We start from the raw sequence: 18,904 nt of genomic DNA, 5'->3' as shown, positions 1-18,904 counted from the left end.
TGGGTCATTTAATGATGGCCTTTGTGGTCAATACCAGACTACTCCATCATCTGAGGCTCTCTAGTCAGGGAGTCCTGGGATTCCCACAAAGACACGATGGGCCTAGACCTTTAATAGATTGATCCCTCTCTCCACCATCACTGGTCATTTCTATCAGGAATGTCATCATAAGCCCTTTTGTGGCCCCTCTCAGGACCTTGTCCTCACTGTAGAGCAGGAATGGTAGGGACAGCCCCACTCTCTGAAGGGAGGCTGGGTCAGCCTACCCTGCCACATGAGGAAGACGGGTCCTGAAATGAGTGCAGCCTAGAATGTTCCCAGCTGTGACCATGGACTGAGAGCTCAGACTGACAGGGACTCAGAGGTCACACAGGCTCCTGTGCTGAATATAAATATATAGGGGCTCTAGGTCAGGTTGATGGGGTTTATAATTAATTGTATTTACATACTTTCTTCAAGTTTGGGAGCTACTCTCTGCCCTCATCCAGCTTTCTGGCTCTATTCTCAATTCTGACACCATCTTCTCAGACAATATTTTTGCCAACCTGAATGTTAGCTATCAAACTCAAGCAAAATTTACTAAAGTCATAGGCCCCTAAGAACATACCTAAAATAGACTTGCCAGCTTCTCTCCATCCTAAGATCCCTATTTTCATCTGCTTTAGTCTCACCTTTTGGTTCCAGTTTATTAAACAGTTTGTCTGGCTTTATGTCTTATCATCTTTCAGCCAGCAAGTTGCAGGTGCTACTATGATTCCACCCTAACTTCTCTGGGCAGACGACCTCACAAATTTATTCCAAAGCCCTACCCCACTAGGGGAAAGATAGAAATAGGCTGGGGTATGGGTTCACCTGCCAACATTCATGTCCACCAGAGAAGCAATTACAGAAACCAGACCTTCCACCTTCCGTATCCCAAATAGAATTTTGGCCCATACTCCCAGAGGGGGAGAAATGTTAGGGGAAGATGACCAGAGGGCTCTGAACTCCAACTCCATCAGGACCCAGAGAGAGAAGAGGAACAAAGGGAGGACATTTGGAAGTAGTAACAGGTGTAGGTATGACTTAGAAAGGAAGGGAAGGCAGGACCACAAAAAGGGGGGCTAATATATAATATATATAGATAGATAGTTACAGAAATAATAGTCAACCTGAGGCCAGGTGGTGGCGCTCCTGGTTGAGTGCACATGCTAAAATGCACAAGGACCCAGTTTCGAGCCCCCAGTCCCTACATGCAGGGGGAAAGCTTCACAAGTGGTGAAGCAGGGCTGTCGGTGTCTCTCAGTCTCTCTTCCTCTCTATCACCCCCTTTCCTCTCAATTTCTGGCTGTCTCTATCCAATAAATAAATAAAGGTAATAAAGAATTTAAAAAAAAGTCAACCCATACCTGTAACCTTGGGAGAATTACTGCAGTTTCCAGTGGAGGGAATGGAGACACAGAACTCTGGGAATGATGCAGAATTATATATACCCCTGTTATCTCATAATTTGGTGAATCAATATTAACTCATCAATAAAAAATTAAAAATACATATGCTTGAGTAGCTCAGAAGGTGGTACAGTGGATAAAGCAATGGGCTCTCATGCATAGGGTCCTGAGTTTAATCCCCAGCATTGCATATGCCACAGTGATGCTCTGTTTTCTCTCTCTCATTAATAAATAAAATCTTTTTTAAAATGTTGGGGCCAGGTGGTGATGCACACGTTAGCACATGTAAGGACTCAGGTTCAAGCCCCTGCTCCCCACCTGAAGGGGGGAAGCTTTACTAGTGATGAAGCAGTACTGCAGGTGTCTCTCTTTATCTCCCCTCCCCCTCAATTTCTCCCTGTCCTATTTAACAAAAAAGGAGAGGGAAATAAAAGGCTACTGGGAGTAGAGGATTTATCATGTAGGTATTGAGTCTCAGCAATAATGCTGGAGGTAATAATAAAAAAAAGTATGAAAGAAGGGAGGAAGGACTAGCAGCCTGGAGGTGGTGTAGTTCTGAGTGGAGTTCTGAATTTGCATGCATGAGGGAAACTGGTTCTCTCTCATCATCAATAATGAATTAATAAATATTTTAATTAATTAGTCAATGAATTAATAAATATTTTTAAATGCCGAACATATTAAAAGGTATGTGATGGAGAGATTAAATGATACTTCTTTTCTCCTGAAATAGTGTAAGGCACACATTACACATACTATACCTTCTCTTGGGTGACTGAGAACTGCTCTGTGCTGGGAAGTCAAGTGTGGCTGGTGGAGTTTAGGTAGTTGAGCCGAAAGAAATGGGAGCAAATGGGAGCAAAGGGGGGGGTTTGGTAAGATCCACGGGCCTCACTCCTGATCTGGGGTAGAGGGACTTGAGTGAAGGGTCTAGGGCAGTGGCGGGCTTAGTTCAGGCAGGCCACTGCACCTGCCCACATGCCACACGAGGAGGCCCACTGCTTCCCACCCAGCCCTCCATCCCAGGAAAGCCCACTACCTCATGGGGTGTGCAGCCTCACCCCAAGCTGTCTGTCCACCTCATGAAGACACCTCCACCCCGCCCCCAAGGCAGGTCAGGGCAAGAAGGGGCTGTGGAGAGGTCCACACTGGGCACCAAGCTCAGGGCCAGGAGAAGGGATACCCTGTCACCTAGTTCCTCAGGACTTTCGCATCCTTTGCTTCACAGAAGTCGTGACCGGAAGACTCAGTTTAGTTCATAGTCATGAGGCTGGTTGGGGGGGTTGGGGTCTGGAGAGGAGTTATGCCCCTGTTAGGGGGTGAGTCTGACCTCCAGCCTCGTCCTCTCTTCCCACTTCTCCTGCACATTGGGCCAAGAGTTCCTCTCCTGCCTTTTGTGACGAGGAAACAGATTAAAGATACTCTCAGCATTGGCTGGCTGTTGGGGGTGGGGAGGGGTGTGTGTGAGGGGCAGGCCTGCTGGCTGGCCCCAGCTTGGATGTTTCATGGGAGCTCATCTTTTCAGCACAGTCTCCAGAAGCCCTGGGCAGCCCTCAGTGGGGTTGCCACTTTCACTTTACCTCACTCAGAGATGAGGCCTGACCCCACTGCAGCTGTGTCTCCTAAAGCCCACAGGGTGGCCTTCTGGGGGACTTGAGGCCCTGGGCAGCTGTGGACAGAGTCCAGGGGCTGGGAGCAATGGCAGGATACCTGTGGGGAGGAGAGGCCTTTAGGAGCAGGTAGGCAGCAACCCACCTCAGAGAGAAAGCCTTCCCCAAGCCCTGGGCCACTCCAGCCTCTGAGGAGAAAAGGGCACTTTGTCTGGGGTCAGGCTCAATGCTCATGCCAAAAGGGGCCATTTTATGGTCTGAGGTGGAAGATGAGTCCATTTTGCTGAGCACTTCAATGGTGAAATCAGGCAGGCACCAAGCCCCAGCAAAAGCCCTGGTGAAAAAAAAAAAGAAAGAAAGAAAGAAAGAAAGAAAGAAAAAGCAACAAAAAGATAAAAGAATCAAAAACTGCCTTCTCTAGGGAGCCTTTTCTGCCTCTTTCTGCAACCTTTGCCCCAGTTCTGGGTGGCTGCACTCCACAACCACCTGGAAGACCCCTTTACCCTGTTTTAGGTTTCCGGTCTTTCTTTTCCCTCTCAACCTGAGAATCTTCTGGGGCAGAGCCTGGATCTGCTCCTTCTCTGAGACAGCCCCCCACCCTGGGGCTGGACACTGAACTGGGGAGGTGCCTGCTGTCTGGGGGGCACTGGCAGTGGAAGGTCTGCCATGGTGGCCTGTGGGCAGACTTCCTCTTCTGAAACACTGGAGATTTTCTTTCCTTTTTTTGCTTCCCTGTTCAGACATTTCCTCTTCCTTGCTTGAGGTCAGGGTACCATAAACTGGTCAGAGTGATAAGGCTGAGGGCCTTCAAACTGAACTTTGCAGCTGCTACTTTATGACTTTGATAACATCGGCCACCCCCTTTTCTCACTCCCTTCCCACCTCCCAGGCTTATGGGAGCAGGACTTTCTGGTGTCCATTCATGAGGGAGCAAGTAGCGGCTGGTGAGAAGGAAGGAGAGAATAAGGTGGGGAATGGAGCCTTTTACTCCAGCCTGTCCTCACTCAGTCCTGACTCTGCCCCTCCTCTCTCTAAATACTTTATTATTTATTGGAGAGAGACAGAAATAAACCAAGAGAAAAGGGGAGATAAAGAGGGAGAGAGACAGAGAGCCAGCCACCTGCAGCCCTGCTTCATTGCTTTCAAAGCTTCCCCCCTGCAGGTGGGGGCTGGGGGCTTGAACCTGGTTTCTTGCACATTGTAACATATACACTCAGCTAGGTGTGCCACTGCCTGGTGCCCTTCCTTCCCCTTTCTCCATGGACCCAGTCCTTCACTGGCTCCTCACGTGCACCCAGACCTTGGCCTTTGATCCCGTGGGATGGTCAGAAGAGTCCAGATTGGGAGGTGAGTAGGACAGAAAGGTGGGTTCGGAGGGAGGAGGGCCACGTGGGTTGGAGCAATCAGGGGAGCCTCCTGTTTGGAGGAGGAGGTGGATGGAGTTGGGTACTACATGAATAAGATCTAGAAAGACAGGGGAGGTACTAAAAAAGCCAGACTTGACTATCTCCGGAAGTGGGCTTGATGTGGTCTAGCATGAGCAGAACTGTTCTGTCTTTGGACTGAGAGGCCTGCAGAGATGAGGGGAGAGAGGACTAGTCACTGTTGTGGATCCCTGATTCACAGGAGGCGTTTGTGTGGTGGCGGCCCAGGCCTGGAAGAACTTGACACTGAGGCCCTTGACACTGAAAGGGGCAGCCCCTTCCCAAGGGCCATGCCTTCTCCTGCAAAGTGTGCAAGGCATCAGCTAGATGGAAATACAGGCATCCTTGTCCTGGAGAAGGTCATAGCAAGGGAGGTGTGATGGCAGGACAGAGGCTTCCGGGTGATCAAGATACCTCACTCTCCCACCAGCTAACCCTGCCCAGACAGCCTCCCTCAGATGCCTCGGGTCCTGGCTGGGGAGGTAGCCAAGGTTTGACTGTTGGGAGATAAGTGTCTTTGGGCCTCGGAGAGACTTGGGTAGACGTGGTCTGTAGATTATTCCTACTCTCAGGACATTATCTCTGCCTTTCCTGCCTCAGCCGGGATCTGCCCTGCAACCCAGGTTGCCCTTCCTAGACACAGGCCCCGGGCACAGACAGGCACGGGGCGCACGGGACCACGGGCACCCACATCCGTGTGGGGCCCAAGCAGAAGGGAGAGGCCACTACTAGCAGCTGCTGGCTTCCTGCTCAGTTTCTCAGGCGCATACCTGGCCATTCCAGACAAACACCTCACAGCACACCAGCCTCCACCTGCGCACCATGCCTTTCAGCTCCTCCTCGCGCCCGGGGACAGGAGGGGCTGCTGGTAGGCCACCGGATCCCCCAAAGCCCGTTTCCAGGCCCCAGCACCCCCATTCCGGGATCTGCCGCTGAGCTCACTCTGGTAGGCAGACAACCCCCAGACCCGCAGAAGACACCACGGCGACCCTCCGGCCTCGCTCCCAGCCGCGGTCTGCGGAGGTGTCCCGCCTCGGTCGCCCACACCGCGTCCCCGCAGCCGGTGGCACCCACCCCACCCCACTCCGCCCCGCGCACAGCCGCGGCTGCTACACGGAAGGCAAGTCTGCAGCCGGGCTCGCCCGCCGCGCCTCCCCCGGGGTCCCCGATCACTGAGCCGGGAGGGCCAGGACACCCCAAGATCTCACCCCTCGGGTCTAAATCCGGTGCGAGGCGGGGTGGGGGCGGGGTGGGGATCAGTGCTCGCTTTCCCGCCTCTGGCGCCCCTTCCCCGGACGTGAGCCGGAGCGCCAGGTTCCCGCGGCTCCCGCGGCGCCCGCTGCCCGGGCTGGCACTCACCCGGGGGCCGAGGGCGCAGGCGACGGCGCCGGCCAGCGCGCACAGCCAGGGCCCGGGCGGGCGCATGGTGACCCCGAGCCCGCGGCGGGCGGCCCGCGCCGGCACTGGGCGGACGAGCGGCGCGCTCCCCGCGGACAGGACCCGGGAGCCGGCAGAGTGCGCTGCGGCCGCGGCTGGGCGCGCAGAGGCACCCCCGGGGCGGGGCGGGGCGGGGCGGGGTGGGGCGGGGCGGGCCCCGGGGGCTCGCCTGACGGGCGCGGGGTCCAGCCAATGGGACGGCAGGGGCGGGGCCGAGGCGCAGGTGAGGGCGGGCCGGGGCGCCTACGCTTCCCAGCCCAGGCTCCGCGCACCTCGGTCCACAGTCCGGGCGCCCGCGCCTCGTCCTCGCCGCTGGACCCACGCACGACGTTTCCAAGCTGCGGCTGCAGCCGGCCCCCAGCACCGCGGCCCGCGCCCGCCGCCCCGCCCCACCGCACCTGCGGAGTCGCCGCCACCGGGGACTTCCGCCGGCGCCCCCATTTCCCACCTTCGCGCCTCGGGGGCTGGTGCTGGCGGGCGGGGCCACCGACAGTCCGCGCCGCCTCTCTGTGCCCCGCCGGGGGGCTGGGCTGGGCCGGGGGGGCGCGGGGGGCTGGTGGGCGCGCCCTTAGCGATCGCCGCCGCTGCAGGGGGCGCGGGAGAGGCGCGGGAGGGGCCCGGGAGCTCGCGGCGCGACTGGAGGCCGCCCCCCGGCCCCCGCCTCCTCCGTGCCCGCCCTGCGCCCAGGGGCGCTCGGCACCCGCAGCTCCCCGCCGGTTACGGCCGGGGGCCGGGTTCCCTGGAGGGTGGTGCGCCCGCACTCCTGCACCCTGGGCAGGGGCCCCTCCTAATGGAGCCTGGGCCGAACTGTCAGCGCCCCCACGCGGGGAGGGAGATTCTGTTCTCTGCACACCGACCCAGACCACGCATCTGAAGAAAAAAAATCATCCAGAGGCCTTCCACCTTCCCTGTTTTGCCGGGAAAGTGAGGCTCAGAGACAGGTCAGGACCTGGGCTGCCGGTGTCCTCGTTATGTGGGGCGCACCTGCTTTCTCTCCTCCCTTCCTCTCTCGCTCCCTCCCTCCCTTCCTAGCACACATATTAAAAGCGCGCTGGGTATCCTGTGTGCGGTGCCGCTCCTGGGAGCTGTTGTAATTATAGCTTTCCACCTCCTTCCAGTAAGTACCATCTCATAATTTCCACCTCCTTCCACTCATCTTCACTGGCACTGGACAGAGGCCTCTCCCAAATACTGGATGTCTGTAAGATCCTTCTGTCCTGACCTTTGTGAGAAGAGACCCAGCCCTCGCACGTCTCCTCACCCTGAGGAAGTGTTTTTGAAGAATCACCACCCTCACTTGAGGGTGGAACTTGAGGTTTTGAGGAATCAGCCACCCTCACTTCTGAGGTCCAGGTGCTTGCCTGTTCAAGTGAGAAAAAAAAAGTATGGATTCTCAGCTGTAGTTTGGCAGGGGTGTGGGAAAGGTAGGCATGACCCAAGCAGGTGTTTCAAAGAGCCGTGCTCCCTCCTCCCTCTGTAACAGAGCATTCCTCTGCTGTGAAGCAGACATGTAGACATGGGCTGTCCTCCTAGGGGCATCTAGGGGGTCTTGAGGGAGTGGTGCTACAGGAAATTCGTAGATGTGTGCTGTATGCATTTGAGCCTGGGAATATATGTCCATCTGCTCCCAGTTGGTGCTGACTCAAGCTGAGTAGTGCTCTGGTAAAAAAGGAAGGAAGGAAGGAAGGAAGGAGAGGGAGGGAGAGAGAGAGAGAGAATGAACTTGCCAAGGCTGGGGAAAACACTGAGTAGCAGAGCACAAGACTCCAATCCCCTCAGCTTCAATCCCCTTAGCACTGCATATACCAGAGCTGAGTGGTACTCTACTCACTCTCTCCCTCTCTCTCTTTCATAAACATAAATAAATAAAACTTCTAAAAGAAAGGACCTTGACAGTAAGTCCCCATCTCAGGTCTCAGTTCCCCAGTAGGTCATGGAGTCCCCTCTGCTGATAGTTTCCCAGAGTCCTAGGTGGTAATAGTGTGTTCATGGGACTTAGTTCTCATTAAACCCTTTGCCCTCAGTATCACCCACCTTCCACTCTCATTAAACTCTTCTCTCACAGAGTCCACCTTCTCTACACATAAGACCACCCGGCTGGCTGCAGAAAGCCGAAATTCCATCACTGTTGTAGTCCTGACCTGCTGAAGCTCTGTTTCCATGAAGGGTCGGGATCTTGGTCATCTGTGAATGCACTGAAGGGAGAGACTGGGGAATACGAGGGAGCTGGACCTCTTGCTGGACTTTGTTCACTTAAAGTGCTCAGCAAAAGGCAGGGAAGGAGGTTAGGAGAAAGGCAGGGATTTGAAGGTTTGCTAGCTGGGGGTAGATGGGTTCTATCTCTGCATTGTGGTCCACAAGGCACCCCTACTTAGTTAGAAGAGAGGGGAGATCCAGGGGCCAAGTAGAATGACAGGTGAGGGGCTCTTGATGCTCTGGCAGCCCCCAGGTTTTAAGAAAGGTGACTAAGAGAAAATGATTTTCATGCAGATTCCTTGCAATGAAGATTACTTCTTTGTTCCTTCAGAATTGTTCCCAGGGGAGATCCACCCTTCCTTGCCTCTCAAAAGGCAAAAACAGAAGTGAAAGAGAGGAATATAGAAAATAGCAGACACACACACACACACACACACACACACACACACACACACACACACACTTCAACCAAGGCTAAATGTGACCACAATTCAGCTAATTGTTTCTGCAGATCTAATCCTGTCCTCTGAGGCATTTGGGCCTCAATCATGGGTCCACTCTTCAGGGTGGGGACAGTATCTTGTGCCATCTGGTGAGAAAGCTGTCTGCCCTGTCCCATGATCTATGGAGGCTTTATTTGGAAGGAGGAGCGGGTACCAGGAGCAGTGGGTGTGAGGGTAGCAGTGATTGCAACTCCGTTCTCCATCTCTCCAGAACCTGTCTGAGAATTCTAGTCCCTTCAGAGTTGGCTTTGCCTCACCATTTCAGGGGATTCCTACAGCCAGGTTCTGTTATCTGTTCCCCTCAGACTCCTGGAGTATCCTGTTCTGAGACTCCCTGGAACCTCTCCCCAGTCTCAGACCCAAATCTCACCTTTCCCTTCCTGGATGCCAGGAAGCAAGGGTTGCAGAAGGTGTGGGCAGGGGGGTGGAGAGAGAGCGAAACCGACAGTCACTTGCCATCCTTGTGATGACAGGCATGGAGGCAGGGAGAGAATCTGCAGTTACTCATTCAGAGCTGCCTGGCTTCCTGGCTGCCTGCCGCATCCCTGCAGTGGGCTCCATGCCCACCTCCCCCAGGCCTTCCCCACCCCCCTGAGTCACTGTTTTGAAGCTTTCAGCTCAGGATCCCAGTGGTGGGAAGCTGTGCGGTGGAGTCAGGAAGGTGTCTGGGGACTCCAGTGCTACATGGTAGGGAGAGGAGGACACAGAAACTTGGCTTGGGAAGTCACGATTCTGAGATGCCTCTTCTGGAACCATCCACAGTGCTGCATGTTCTCAGGAAAGCTTTGCCCTCCCTGGGCTTCTGAGATTAGGGTACCTACATCCTAGGTCTTCATCCACTGAGTGGGACCGACAGCTCTGGGGATGTGATATGCCCACTGCCTCTGCAGGCTGCCAGTTCTTTGGGGTCTGTTCAAGTGAGAAAAAAAAAAAAGTATGGATTCTCAGCTGTAGTTTGGCAGGGGTGTGGGAAAGGTAGGCATGACCCAAGCAGGTGTTTCAAAGAGCCGTGCTCCCTCCTCCCTCTGTAACAGAGCATTCCTCTGCTGTGAAGCAGACATGTAGACATGGGCTGTCCTCCTAGGGGGATCTAGGGGGTCTTGAGGGGGAGGTGCTACAGGAAATTCGTAGATGTGTGCTGTATGCATTTGAGCCTGGGAATATGTGTCCATCTGCTCCCAGTTGGTGCTGACTCAACAGGTGAGGAGAGATGCGACCCAGAGGCTATTCTGAAGCGGCTGGTACTTTCAGGCTTGGTCCTGAAGGATGGGGCTGGCTTAGACGACAAGGGCGGAGAGAGAACAATACCAACTCTTATGACTAGTAGGGGCTATCCTGTGAGGGATAAAGGAGAAGAAAGCAGGACAGGCTGGGAAAAGGGAATGCAGCAGTGACAGAGCCCCAGCTTAGTGGCCCTCTTGTGCTCAGGGAGGTGGGGACTGACCGTCCATGGCTTCTGCTCAGGTGCCACAGGAGTCCTGAAGGCACTGCAGCCAGAAGTTGTTGGCTCACTGCATCCCTTACAGAGGAAGACAGGTCCTTTCTTTTAGAAGTTTTATTTATTTATGTTTATGAAAGAGAGAGAGTGAGTAGAGTACCACTCAGCTCTGGTATATGCAGTGCTAAGGGGATTGAAGCTGAGGGGATTGAAGTCTTGTGCTCTGCTATTCAGTGTTTTCCCCAGCCTTGGCAAGTTCATTCTCTCTCTCTCCCTCCCTCCCTCCCCTCCCCTTCCTTCCTCCCTTCCTTCCTTCCTTCCTTCCTTCCTTCCTTCCTTCCTTCCTTCCTTCCTTCTTTACCAGAGCACTAGTCAGCTCTGGCTTATGATCTGAACTTGGGACTTTGCAGCCTCAAGCATGAGAGTCTCTTTGCATAACCATTATGCTACTTAACCCCTCTCCCCAGGAAGTTCTTTCTTAAGAGATGACCCAAGTGCTACCTCTCTGTGGCTACCAGAGGGTAAACAGAGGCACGGACCATGAAGACAGTGACCCTACTTTATCTTCTGCTCTAAGATACAAGGTAGAGGAAACTTAAGTCCTACCCTTAGGGAACACCTCTGGACACAAAGAAAAATGAACTGGAGTGGGAAGTGCTTTTTTTTTTTCCTCCCAAATTTCAGGACTCAGTTCAGTGCAGGAGTCAGCACTGTGTCACTGTGCAGCTTGGCATGAGATCACGGTGCAGTGAGTCTGGGAAGCCTGAGAGGGAAGGACTCTTCACTCGTGTGCAGTTTAACAGCAGTGGCGGCTTTCAGTTAACTGCTTAAGGCAGTGTGTGTGTGTGTGTGTGTATGTGTGTGAGCACGATTGTGTCTCATCTGTTCCCAGTTGGGGCTGATCTCCTCACTTGACCAGTGTGTGCTGGGAGAAGATGAGGTTAGGAACAAGGTTCAGGATGAGGATCACAGGGAAGAGTCTCAGAGAGAGTGGCCGGCTCTCAGGCCATTGCTCATTCTGGAGGCAGTGAGCTCCCATAGGGCTGTGGGGAGAGCTCAGACTAGCTCTGTGACACACCTCAGCTCCCATACTCACCTCTCTACTCCCAGCCTGTCGTTCCTGTGAACAGGTGGTGGCTAACCTTGAGCAGAGATTCCAGACAAGGAAGAGAATGTAGGCAGGACAAGAACAAATAGACATAGGATTTAAGTCATCAGTGCCATCAGAGGCTACTGTATGTTAGAAATGTAAAGGTTTCAGAAGCAACAAATGGTCTCTAAGACTCTGGGAGAATTATGGTGGTTCCTGTTGGGAGGCACAGAACTTTGGTGGTGGGTTTAATGTAGAACTATAGCCTGCAGTCTTCCAATCTTGTAAACCACGATTAATCACAAATAAAAACAAATGTAAAAAGTAAGGGTTCTGGGTAGAGGGTAGATAGCATAATGGTTATGCAAATAAACTCTCATGCCTGAGACTCCAAAGTCCCAGGTTCAAGCCCCCGCACCACCATAAGCCAGAGCTGAACAGTGCTCTGGTAAAAAAATAACTAAATAAAAAAAGTAAGGGTTCTAATGGAAAAATATGGGAGTTATTACATGATTTCTAACCAGCTAGAAGAAAGAAAAATAAAACAAAGTAAATACCAATTTCATGAGAGATTGTGTGTGTGGGGTATCAGGAACAACAACACATGATAAACAGAAACGTAAAAATAGATATCAGTAATAATGACAAGGGTTAGTCATCAGAGTCTGTGTGATGAAGGGGAATTTGAGATGGAAAGTTTAAGGGATAGTCCATATCATTAGAACGCTTAACCCATCCCCAAGATGTAATAATCGCAAATATCTATGTATCTAATGATACAGCCTCAAGGTATATAAAACGGTCACATAAGGAAGGAGGAATTGTCAGATCTGTAGTCATGCTCTAGACGTGAACATCAGTTCTTCAAGAATTCCATTCACCGAAACAAATGAACCAGAACCACACTTGCCAGCAGAGATCCGTGTCTCAAAACATGGCATTGAGCAACTAAACTTGGCTGCAGAATGAGAAGAACCGGCGTTACTTACATACAGTTTAAAATCTAGAAACAATATCATGTAACACTTCTCTTTTCTACCAGTGCACTGCTCAGCTCTGGTTGATGGTGGTGCCAAGGACTGAACCTGGGACTGCTGGGGTCTCCGGCTTGAGAATCTGTTGAATAAACCTCTGTGTTTTATTATTTATTTATTTATTTATTTATTTATTTATTTATTTATTTATTGTCTCCAGAGTTATTACTGGGGTTTGGTGCCAGCACTAGGAATCCACTGCTCTTGGCAGCCATTTCCCCCCTCTTCATTTTTATTGGATAGGACAGAGAGAAATTAAGAGAAGAGGGGAAGATAGAGAGGGAGAGAGAAAGATAGACACCTGCAGACCTGCTTCACTGTAGTTATGCTGTAGACTTGAACATCAGTTCTTCAAGAATTCCATTCACTTGGGAGTCCAGCGGTAACACAGCGGATTAAGCTCACGTGGCGCAAAGTGCAAGGACCGGCATAGGGATTCCGGTTTGAGCCCCAGCTCCCCACCTGCACGGGAGTCGCTTCACAAAGCGGTGAAGCAGGTCTGTAGGTGTCTATCTTTCTCTCCCCATCTCTGTCTTCCCCTCCTCTCTCCATTTCTGTCTGTCCTATCCAACAACGAACGACATCAATAATACCTACAACAAGGGCAACAAAAGGGAATAAGTAAATAAAATTTTTTTTTTTAAAAAAAGAATTCCATTCACTGAAATAAATGAACCAGAACCACACTTGTGAAGTGAGCCCCCCCTGCAGGTGGGGAGCTGGAGCTCAAACCAGTATCCTTGAGTCAGTCTTTGCGCTTGGTACTATGTGAACTTAACCAGGCGTATTACCGCCCAGCCCCCCACCATCCTATTTGTCTGCTGGCCCCCCTATGAAACTTTCTTCCATGGATATATAAATACATAGCAGAAGTCTAAAATATCCAGGGGAATAAACACCCAAATCATATTTTATCTCTGCAGAGGGAGGGGAAGGAATGAAATACAGGAGTTGTGTGAGTTTTTCTACTGCTATGTAACACATTACCACAAGTGTAGGGGTATATACAACACCCATTCTTAGCTCACAGACCCCAGTATGAGTCATCTGGGTTTTCGGTTGAAATAAAAGTATCAGTTGTGGTTACGATTTCATATGGAGCTGTAAGTCTTTTGAGTTCATTCAGATTGTTGGCAGAATTTGGACTTTTTCAGCTATAATATTGAGATTCCTACTTTGTTTGCTTTTGGCAGTTGGCCATGGGGGTCCTAGAAGCTGTCCTCAACTCCTGTCCACATGACTCTCCATGAACAGTTCACAACAAGATGTTTACTTTTTTTTTTGTTTTGATCCAGACCAGAAAGAGCATCTGCTACAGTTATGAACTTCTCTAACTTCTGTCTCTAAACTACACATTCTTTTTATTATTTTTTTCATTTTTACTTTGTGATTCATAGTAGGTTACAAGATTGTAACATTACAATGTATAGTTCCACACCACACCCACCACAAAAGTTCTACCTTGAAAAGAGAACTACCATAGTTCTCACAATTCTTACAAACAATTTGCTTGGGGCTGGGGAGATAGCATAATGGTAATGTCATGACTGAGGCACTAAAGGTCTTAGGTTCAATCCCCAGCACTACCATAAGCCAGAGCTGAGCAGTGCTCTGGAAAAAAAAGTTTGTTTTGGTTTGGTTTTCTTTTCTCCCCCTCCCCCTCTTTTTTTTCAACACCCACGTGTATCAGTCCTCTATATTTCGCATATGAGTGAAACCTTCTGGTAGTTTTCATTCATCTCTTATTTTGCTAATCACCCCCAGTTACATGTAGACTCTTTTTAAAAAGACTAACATGATTAGGTCAGGTGTGATATAAGAGAGGAATTACATAGGGGGGCAGGAATTGTGGGACCAGTTAAGAATTCTGTCAACCTGAAGGAGACACTTTGCCATATCTTGGACAGAACTTGAAGGTATCATGCAGAGGAAGATAAGTCAGAAAGAGAAGGACAAGGACTCACAGGTAGAGCCTAAGAGGAAAGGACAGTAAAAAAAAAAAAAAGAAAAAGATGTAAAACTTGGACTGGCAACGCCCATGTTCAGCGGGGAAGCAATTACAGAAGCCAGACCTTCTACCTTCTGCAACCCTCAATGACCCTGGGTCCATGCTCCCAGAGGGATAGAGAATGGGAAAGCTATCAGGGGAGGGGGAGGGATATGGAGATTGGGTGGTGGTAATTGTGTGGAATTGTACCCCTCCTACCCTATGGTTTGTTAATTAATCCTTTCTTAAATAAAAAATAAAAATTATATATATAAAAAAACTTGGACTGGGAGTGGTGTACCACATCAAAGCAAAGGACTCTGGGAAAGGAAGGAAAGGGACTGTTCTGCTGGTGTCTCTGGGGGTAAAAGGACCTAGGTTGGGGGACAGAGTGTCTTGTGTCTTGCAGACATGTCTCATCATAGGAAGATGAGACGTTGTATCTGTGTGTCAACAACTGTATTATAAACCATTAGTTCCCCCCATGAAGTGGGGCAAAAGAGAAAAATAATTCTGCCTAATACAGGAGGGATATATATAGGATCTTAAATGTCACAAAATATTTCCTTTTTAAAAATTATTTTATTGGAGGATTCAACTTCTGGAGGCGGAGCTATGAGCAACAGATCGCTTTCTCTCCTCTCCTCTCCTCTCCTCTCCTCTCCTCTCCTCTCCTCTCCTTTCCTCTCCTCTCCTCTCCCGGATCAACTAGGAATACCAAAGGAGACCACCCGGGACCAAAACAAGACAGGACTAGAATGACCACAGGAACCCAGTAAATCACCCGTGAGTACAAACACATGTGGCTGGTGACAGAGAGGAGAGAGGAGCCTAAGAAGAGATTAAATGACTGCTAACAGTTCAGCAGTTTATCAGTGGAGACACCACCTCCAGTCTGCTCCACCAACAAGGGGACAGCTGAAGGGAGGAAAGGACTCCCCAGAGACTCACCAAGTGCAACTCTGAGTCTCCATTGCTACTACCCTCAGAATCTGGAACAGCAACAGGGAGGGACACCAGGGGACAGAGATCTAACTGGGAAACTCAGGAGAAGACCTATACCTCGGTGGCATAGCTGAGGGGCTGTGAAAGTCTCTTTGCATAACCACTGGATTATCTCTGCCACACCCTGCTTTATCTCTTGGTCAGGAGTCAGTGATAAAGCTAAGAAGCCTATTGATAGCCTATTGATAAAGCTAAGAAGCCTATTGATAGTTTTCTTCCATGTAGGCTCCAATAGCCTACATGGAAGAAAAAAAAAAGAGGCTTTTACACCACTGAGCTCCAACTCAGGGATTGAAACAACTGTTAACTTCCACCACTTTGAACCCTTTAATTAACTTACTTAGACACAAGTCAATCCAGGCAATAGTGATCAATAATTTGAAAAGTACTGATAAAGGGAACTCATAACATAATATGTAAAAATGGTTAAAACAACAAGAAAAAATATTGGAGAATCGAACCAGGACAAGAGTCCAGCTAAAAGTCCTCCAGAGAGTGAAGCACAAAATAACGAGTTCAACATCCAAACATTAGCTAAGGAAATAATAACAGGAGTGAGTAAAGAATTTGAAAAAATTGTAATCAAATTCAGGAACAACAAATGAGAATATGGAAGAATATACTAATTATCTCATGGTTATTAGAGAGCTGAAAGCTGAAATTGCTGAGCTAAGAATGCAGCTAGCTGAACAAGCTAAAACAGTATCAGGGCAAGGCAACAAAATAGATGAACTCCAGAAAACAGTAGAGGGAAGAGAGAATAGAATCTATGAGGCTGAAGACAGAGTTAGCAAGATCGAGGGTGAATTAGAGACAACTAAAAAAGAAGTAATAGATCTCAAAAAGAGATTAAGAGATGATGAAAACAACAACAGAGTCTTATGGGATGACTTCAAAAGAAACAATATACACATTATTGGCATACCAGAGGAAGAAAGAGAAGGAGAGGAAGAAAGCATTTTCCAGGCCATAATAGCTGAAAATTTCTCTAGTCTAGACAACATCAAAGACATAAAGATTCAAGAAGCCCAGAGGGTCCCAAACAGAATTAACCCAGACCTAAAGACACCAAGACATATCATACTTAGAATGGAAAGGAATAAGGATAAAGAAAGGATCCTGAAGGCTGCAAGAGAAAAACAAAGAGTCACCTACAAAGGAAAACCCATAAGATTAGCAGCCGACTTCTCCATACAAACACTACAGGCCAGAAGAGAATGGCAAGATATCTATCAAGTGCTTAATGAGAAAGGCTTTCAGTCAAGAATACTATATCCTGCTAGACTGTCATTCAGACTAGAGGGAGGCATCAAAACCTGTTGTTAAAATTCGGAGGCTCTAGCTGGCCGGGCTAGCTTCACGGGCGGGTAACAGAGACGACCAGAGACATACGGCTGGGCAGGGAAGCTGTATTTCTTTATTCAGGAACGATTTATAAACTAAGACAAACTAATCACCAAACAGAACTCTCTTGCCTCTTTGCCCCGTGACGGCGCCAAGCACTCTCTAACTCTGCAACTCTCCAACTCTCTAACTCTGGAACTCTGGAACCCTCTCGGGGTTCCTTGGGGCGGGGCCAAGCGGGCCCGTGAAATTAGCAGGACTGATCCAATTTTCTTGGCGGGGGAGAGCTAGAACAACCCAATGTAAAGCATACAACAATTCCCCCTTTTCTTTTTAACTAAATGACTACAGTATCAAGGGTGTAGGGTGAACAGAAACCTATATTGTACAGGCATTTTTTAAAAAAGAAACTGGCACAAACATGGAGAAACATGTAAGCAAGTAACAAGAACCAGTGTGCTGCCAAGGGAAGGCCTGAGGGGGCCATGTTTTGCCTCTGTGGGCAAAACTTTATCAGCTTAAAAAAAGATTTCTTGTCTCTTGGGTGCGTACTTGTCTCGACAGGCATTTGCATGGGGGTGGGGAATGGCCTAGAGTCCCAAAGGCAGCTGGCTGCAATTTACTTACTATGAAACAAAACTTGTTATTAGCATAACCAAAGCACAATCTAACGTTTCTAAAGAGAAGGAATTTGAGACTTTTACATATCAACAACGTCTTTTTAACCTTTTGTTACACCCATTCAAGATGGAGACACACCCTAGGTGTGCGCAGGAAAGGAAACCTCAGGCATGAGAATAATTAGCATAGCCATTGTGTGATCTACCATTTCTAATAGAGAAGGTAATAGAGAGTTTTACATATCAACAAGTCTATTTAACCTTTTGTTTAGACCAACTTAGTTAAAATATATTGATTGTTAACTAATTTTTACCTCAGACTTTAAATGTAAGTTAATTTTATCTTTATGAGAATTACATTGAAGACTTTTTTCATTTATGAGAATTACGTTGAAAACCTTTTTCATTTAACTTTGACTAGTAAGAATTTAGCCTTAAAGTTACTGTTTACCAAACTTTAAACATACACATAAACATGGTCATTAATACAGAAGGAGAGAAACCTTTGTTACGAAGACATGTCATTTTAAACACGAATTTAAATCTGTACTGTCTTAGTTGTTGGGGGGGTGCATTGTCCAGTGATGGTCTCTTGGGCAGCTTCACTTCTAGGAATTGCAGGTTGCGATCTCTGTACAAATCTCTGTGTACTCCAGCTTGTCTGCCTTCAGACCAGAGCTGAGGATCTCTGCCAGGATGTCCAGTTTTGGCAGGGAGCCTGGGAGGTTCAGGATCATTCCAGAATTCATATCACAAGGCCAGCCTTGTAGAAGGCACGGGCCGAGGTGCCCAGGGGTGGCAGCCATGATAGGCTGCCATGGCCCTGCCCCATGGCCCTGTCATATCTGCTGCCCTGCTCGCAGTGGCTGAGCAGCGAGCCACGCAGTGGAGAGCCAGCTCTTGTGGGCTGGCTTTGGGCTCTTGCGTGTTGGACTCGGGCTCCAGCGTGTTGGCATCGGGCTCCAGCGTGTTGGCATCGGGCTCCAGCATGTTGGGATCGGGCTCCTGTGTGGTGGCATCAGGCTCCAGCATGTTGGCGTCAGGCTCCTGTGTGGTGGCATCGGGCTCCTGTGTGGTGGCGTCGGCCTCCTGAGGGCTGCGGGGCTGCAGGGCTGCGGGCGTGGTGCGCGGGGTTGTCTGGGCACAGCCGGCTGGCTGGCTGTTTAACCAGGTGGAGACAGCAGCTCCGCGCCTTGCCTCCCACCCGCTGGCTATTCTCGCTGGCTGTTCTGAGTTCGCCCGAGCGAGTGGAAAACACAGAGTGGTCCAGAGATAAATGTTCCAGAAATAGCAAAACAGTCTCGTGAAGAAAGAGCAGAGGCCTTTGGAGATCTCTTCACAAGCAGAAGAGAAGGCCATAGTACATAGGTAGCCAAATTGTCTTCACTTATCGGAGAGATGCGCAGGTCAGGTCCACGTGGGCGCCACTTGTTATTAAAATTCGGATGCTCTAGCTGGCCGGGCTAACAGAGACGACCAGAGACATACAGCTGGGCAGGGAAGCTGTATTTCTTTATTCAGGAACAACGGTTTATAAACTAAGACAAACTAATCACCAAAGAGAACTCTCTTGCCTCTTTGCCCCGCGACGGCGCCAAGCACTCTCTAACTCTGCAACTCTCCAACTCTCTAACTCTGGAACTCTGGAACCCTCTCAGAAAAAAAAAAAGAGGCTTTTACACCACTGAGCTCCAACTCAGGGATTGAAACAACTGTTAACTTCCACCTGGAAGAAATGAATGATTTCCTAGATACCTACCAACTTCCAAAACTAAGTAAAGAGGAA

The 18,904-nt window shown here is 49.7% G+C and overlaps 1 protein-coding gene across 2 annotated transcripts in view; it reads right to left on the bottom strand.

The window, feature by feature from the left end:
* VIPR1 (vasoactive intestinal peptide receptor 1) overlaps window positions 1-6,003 on the bottom strand; it is a 46,392-nt gene extending 40,389 nt beyond the window's left edge. The window contains exon 1 of one of the 2 annotated variants that reach the window (XM_007517404.3): window positions 5,824-6,003. In XM_007517404.3, the coding sequence (XP_007517466.2) occupies window positions 5,824-5,889 (66 nt within the window). In that variant the 5' untranslated portion in view covers window positions 5,890-6,003. The remainder of the gene's footprint in view (window positions 1-5,823) is intronic. The other variant, XM_016185801.2, reaches the window with a different exon arrangement.
* Between the last annotated feature and the right edge of the window lie 12,901 nt (window positions 6,004-18,904).

Source organism: Erinaceus europaeus, chromosome 21, assembly GCF_950295315.1.
Source record: "Erinaceus europaeus chromosome 21, mEriEur2.1, whole genome shotgun sequence".
In the NCBI taxonomy this organism is placed as follows: domain Eukaryota; kingdom Metazoa; phylum Chordata; class Mammalia; order Eulipotyphla; family Erinaceidae; genus Erinaceus; species Erinaceus europaeus.
This window is presented reverse-complemented; position numbering and strand designations above follow the sequence as displayed.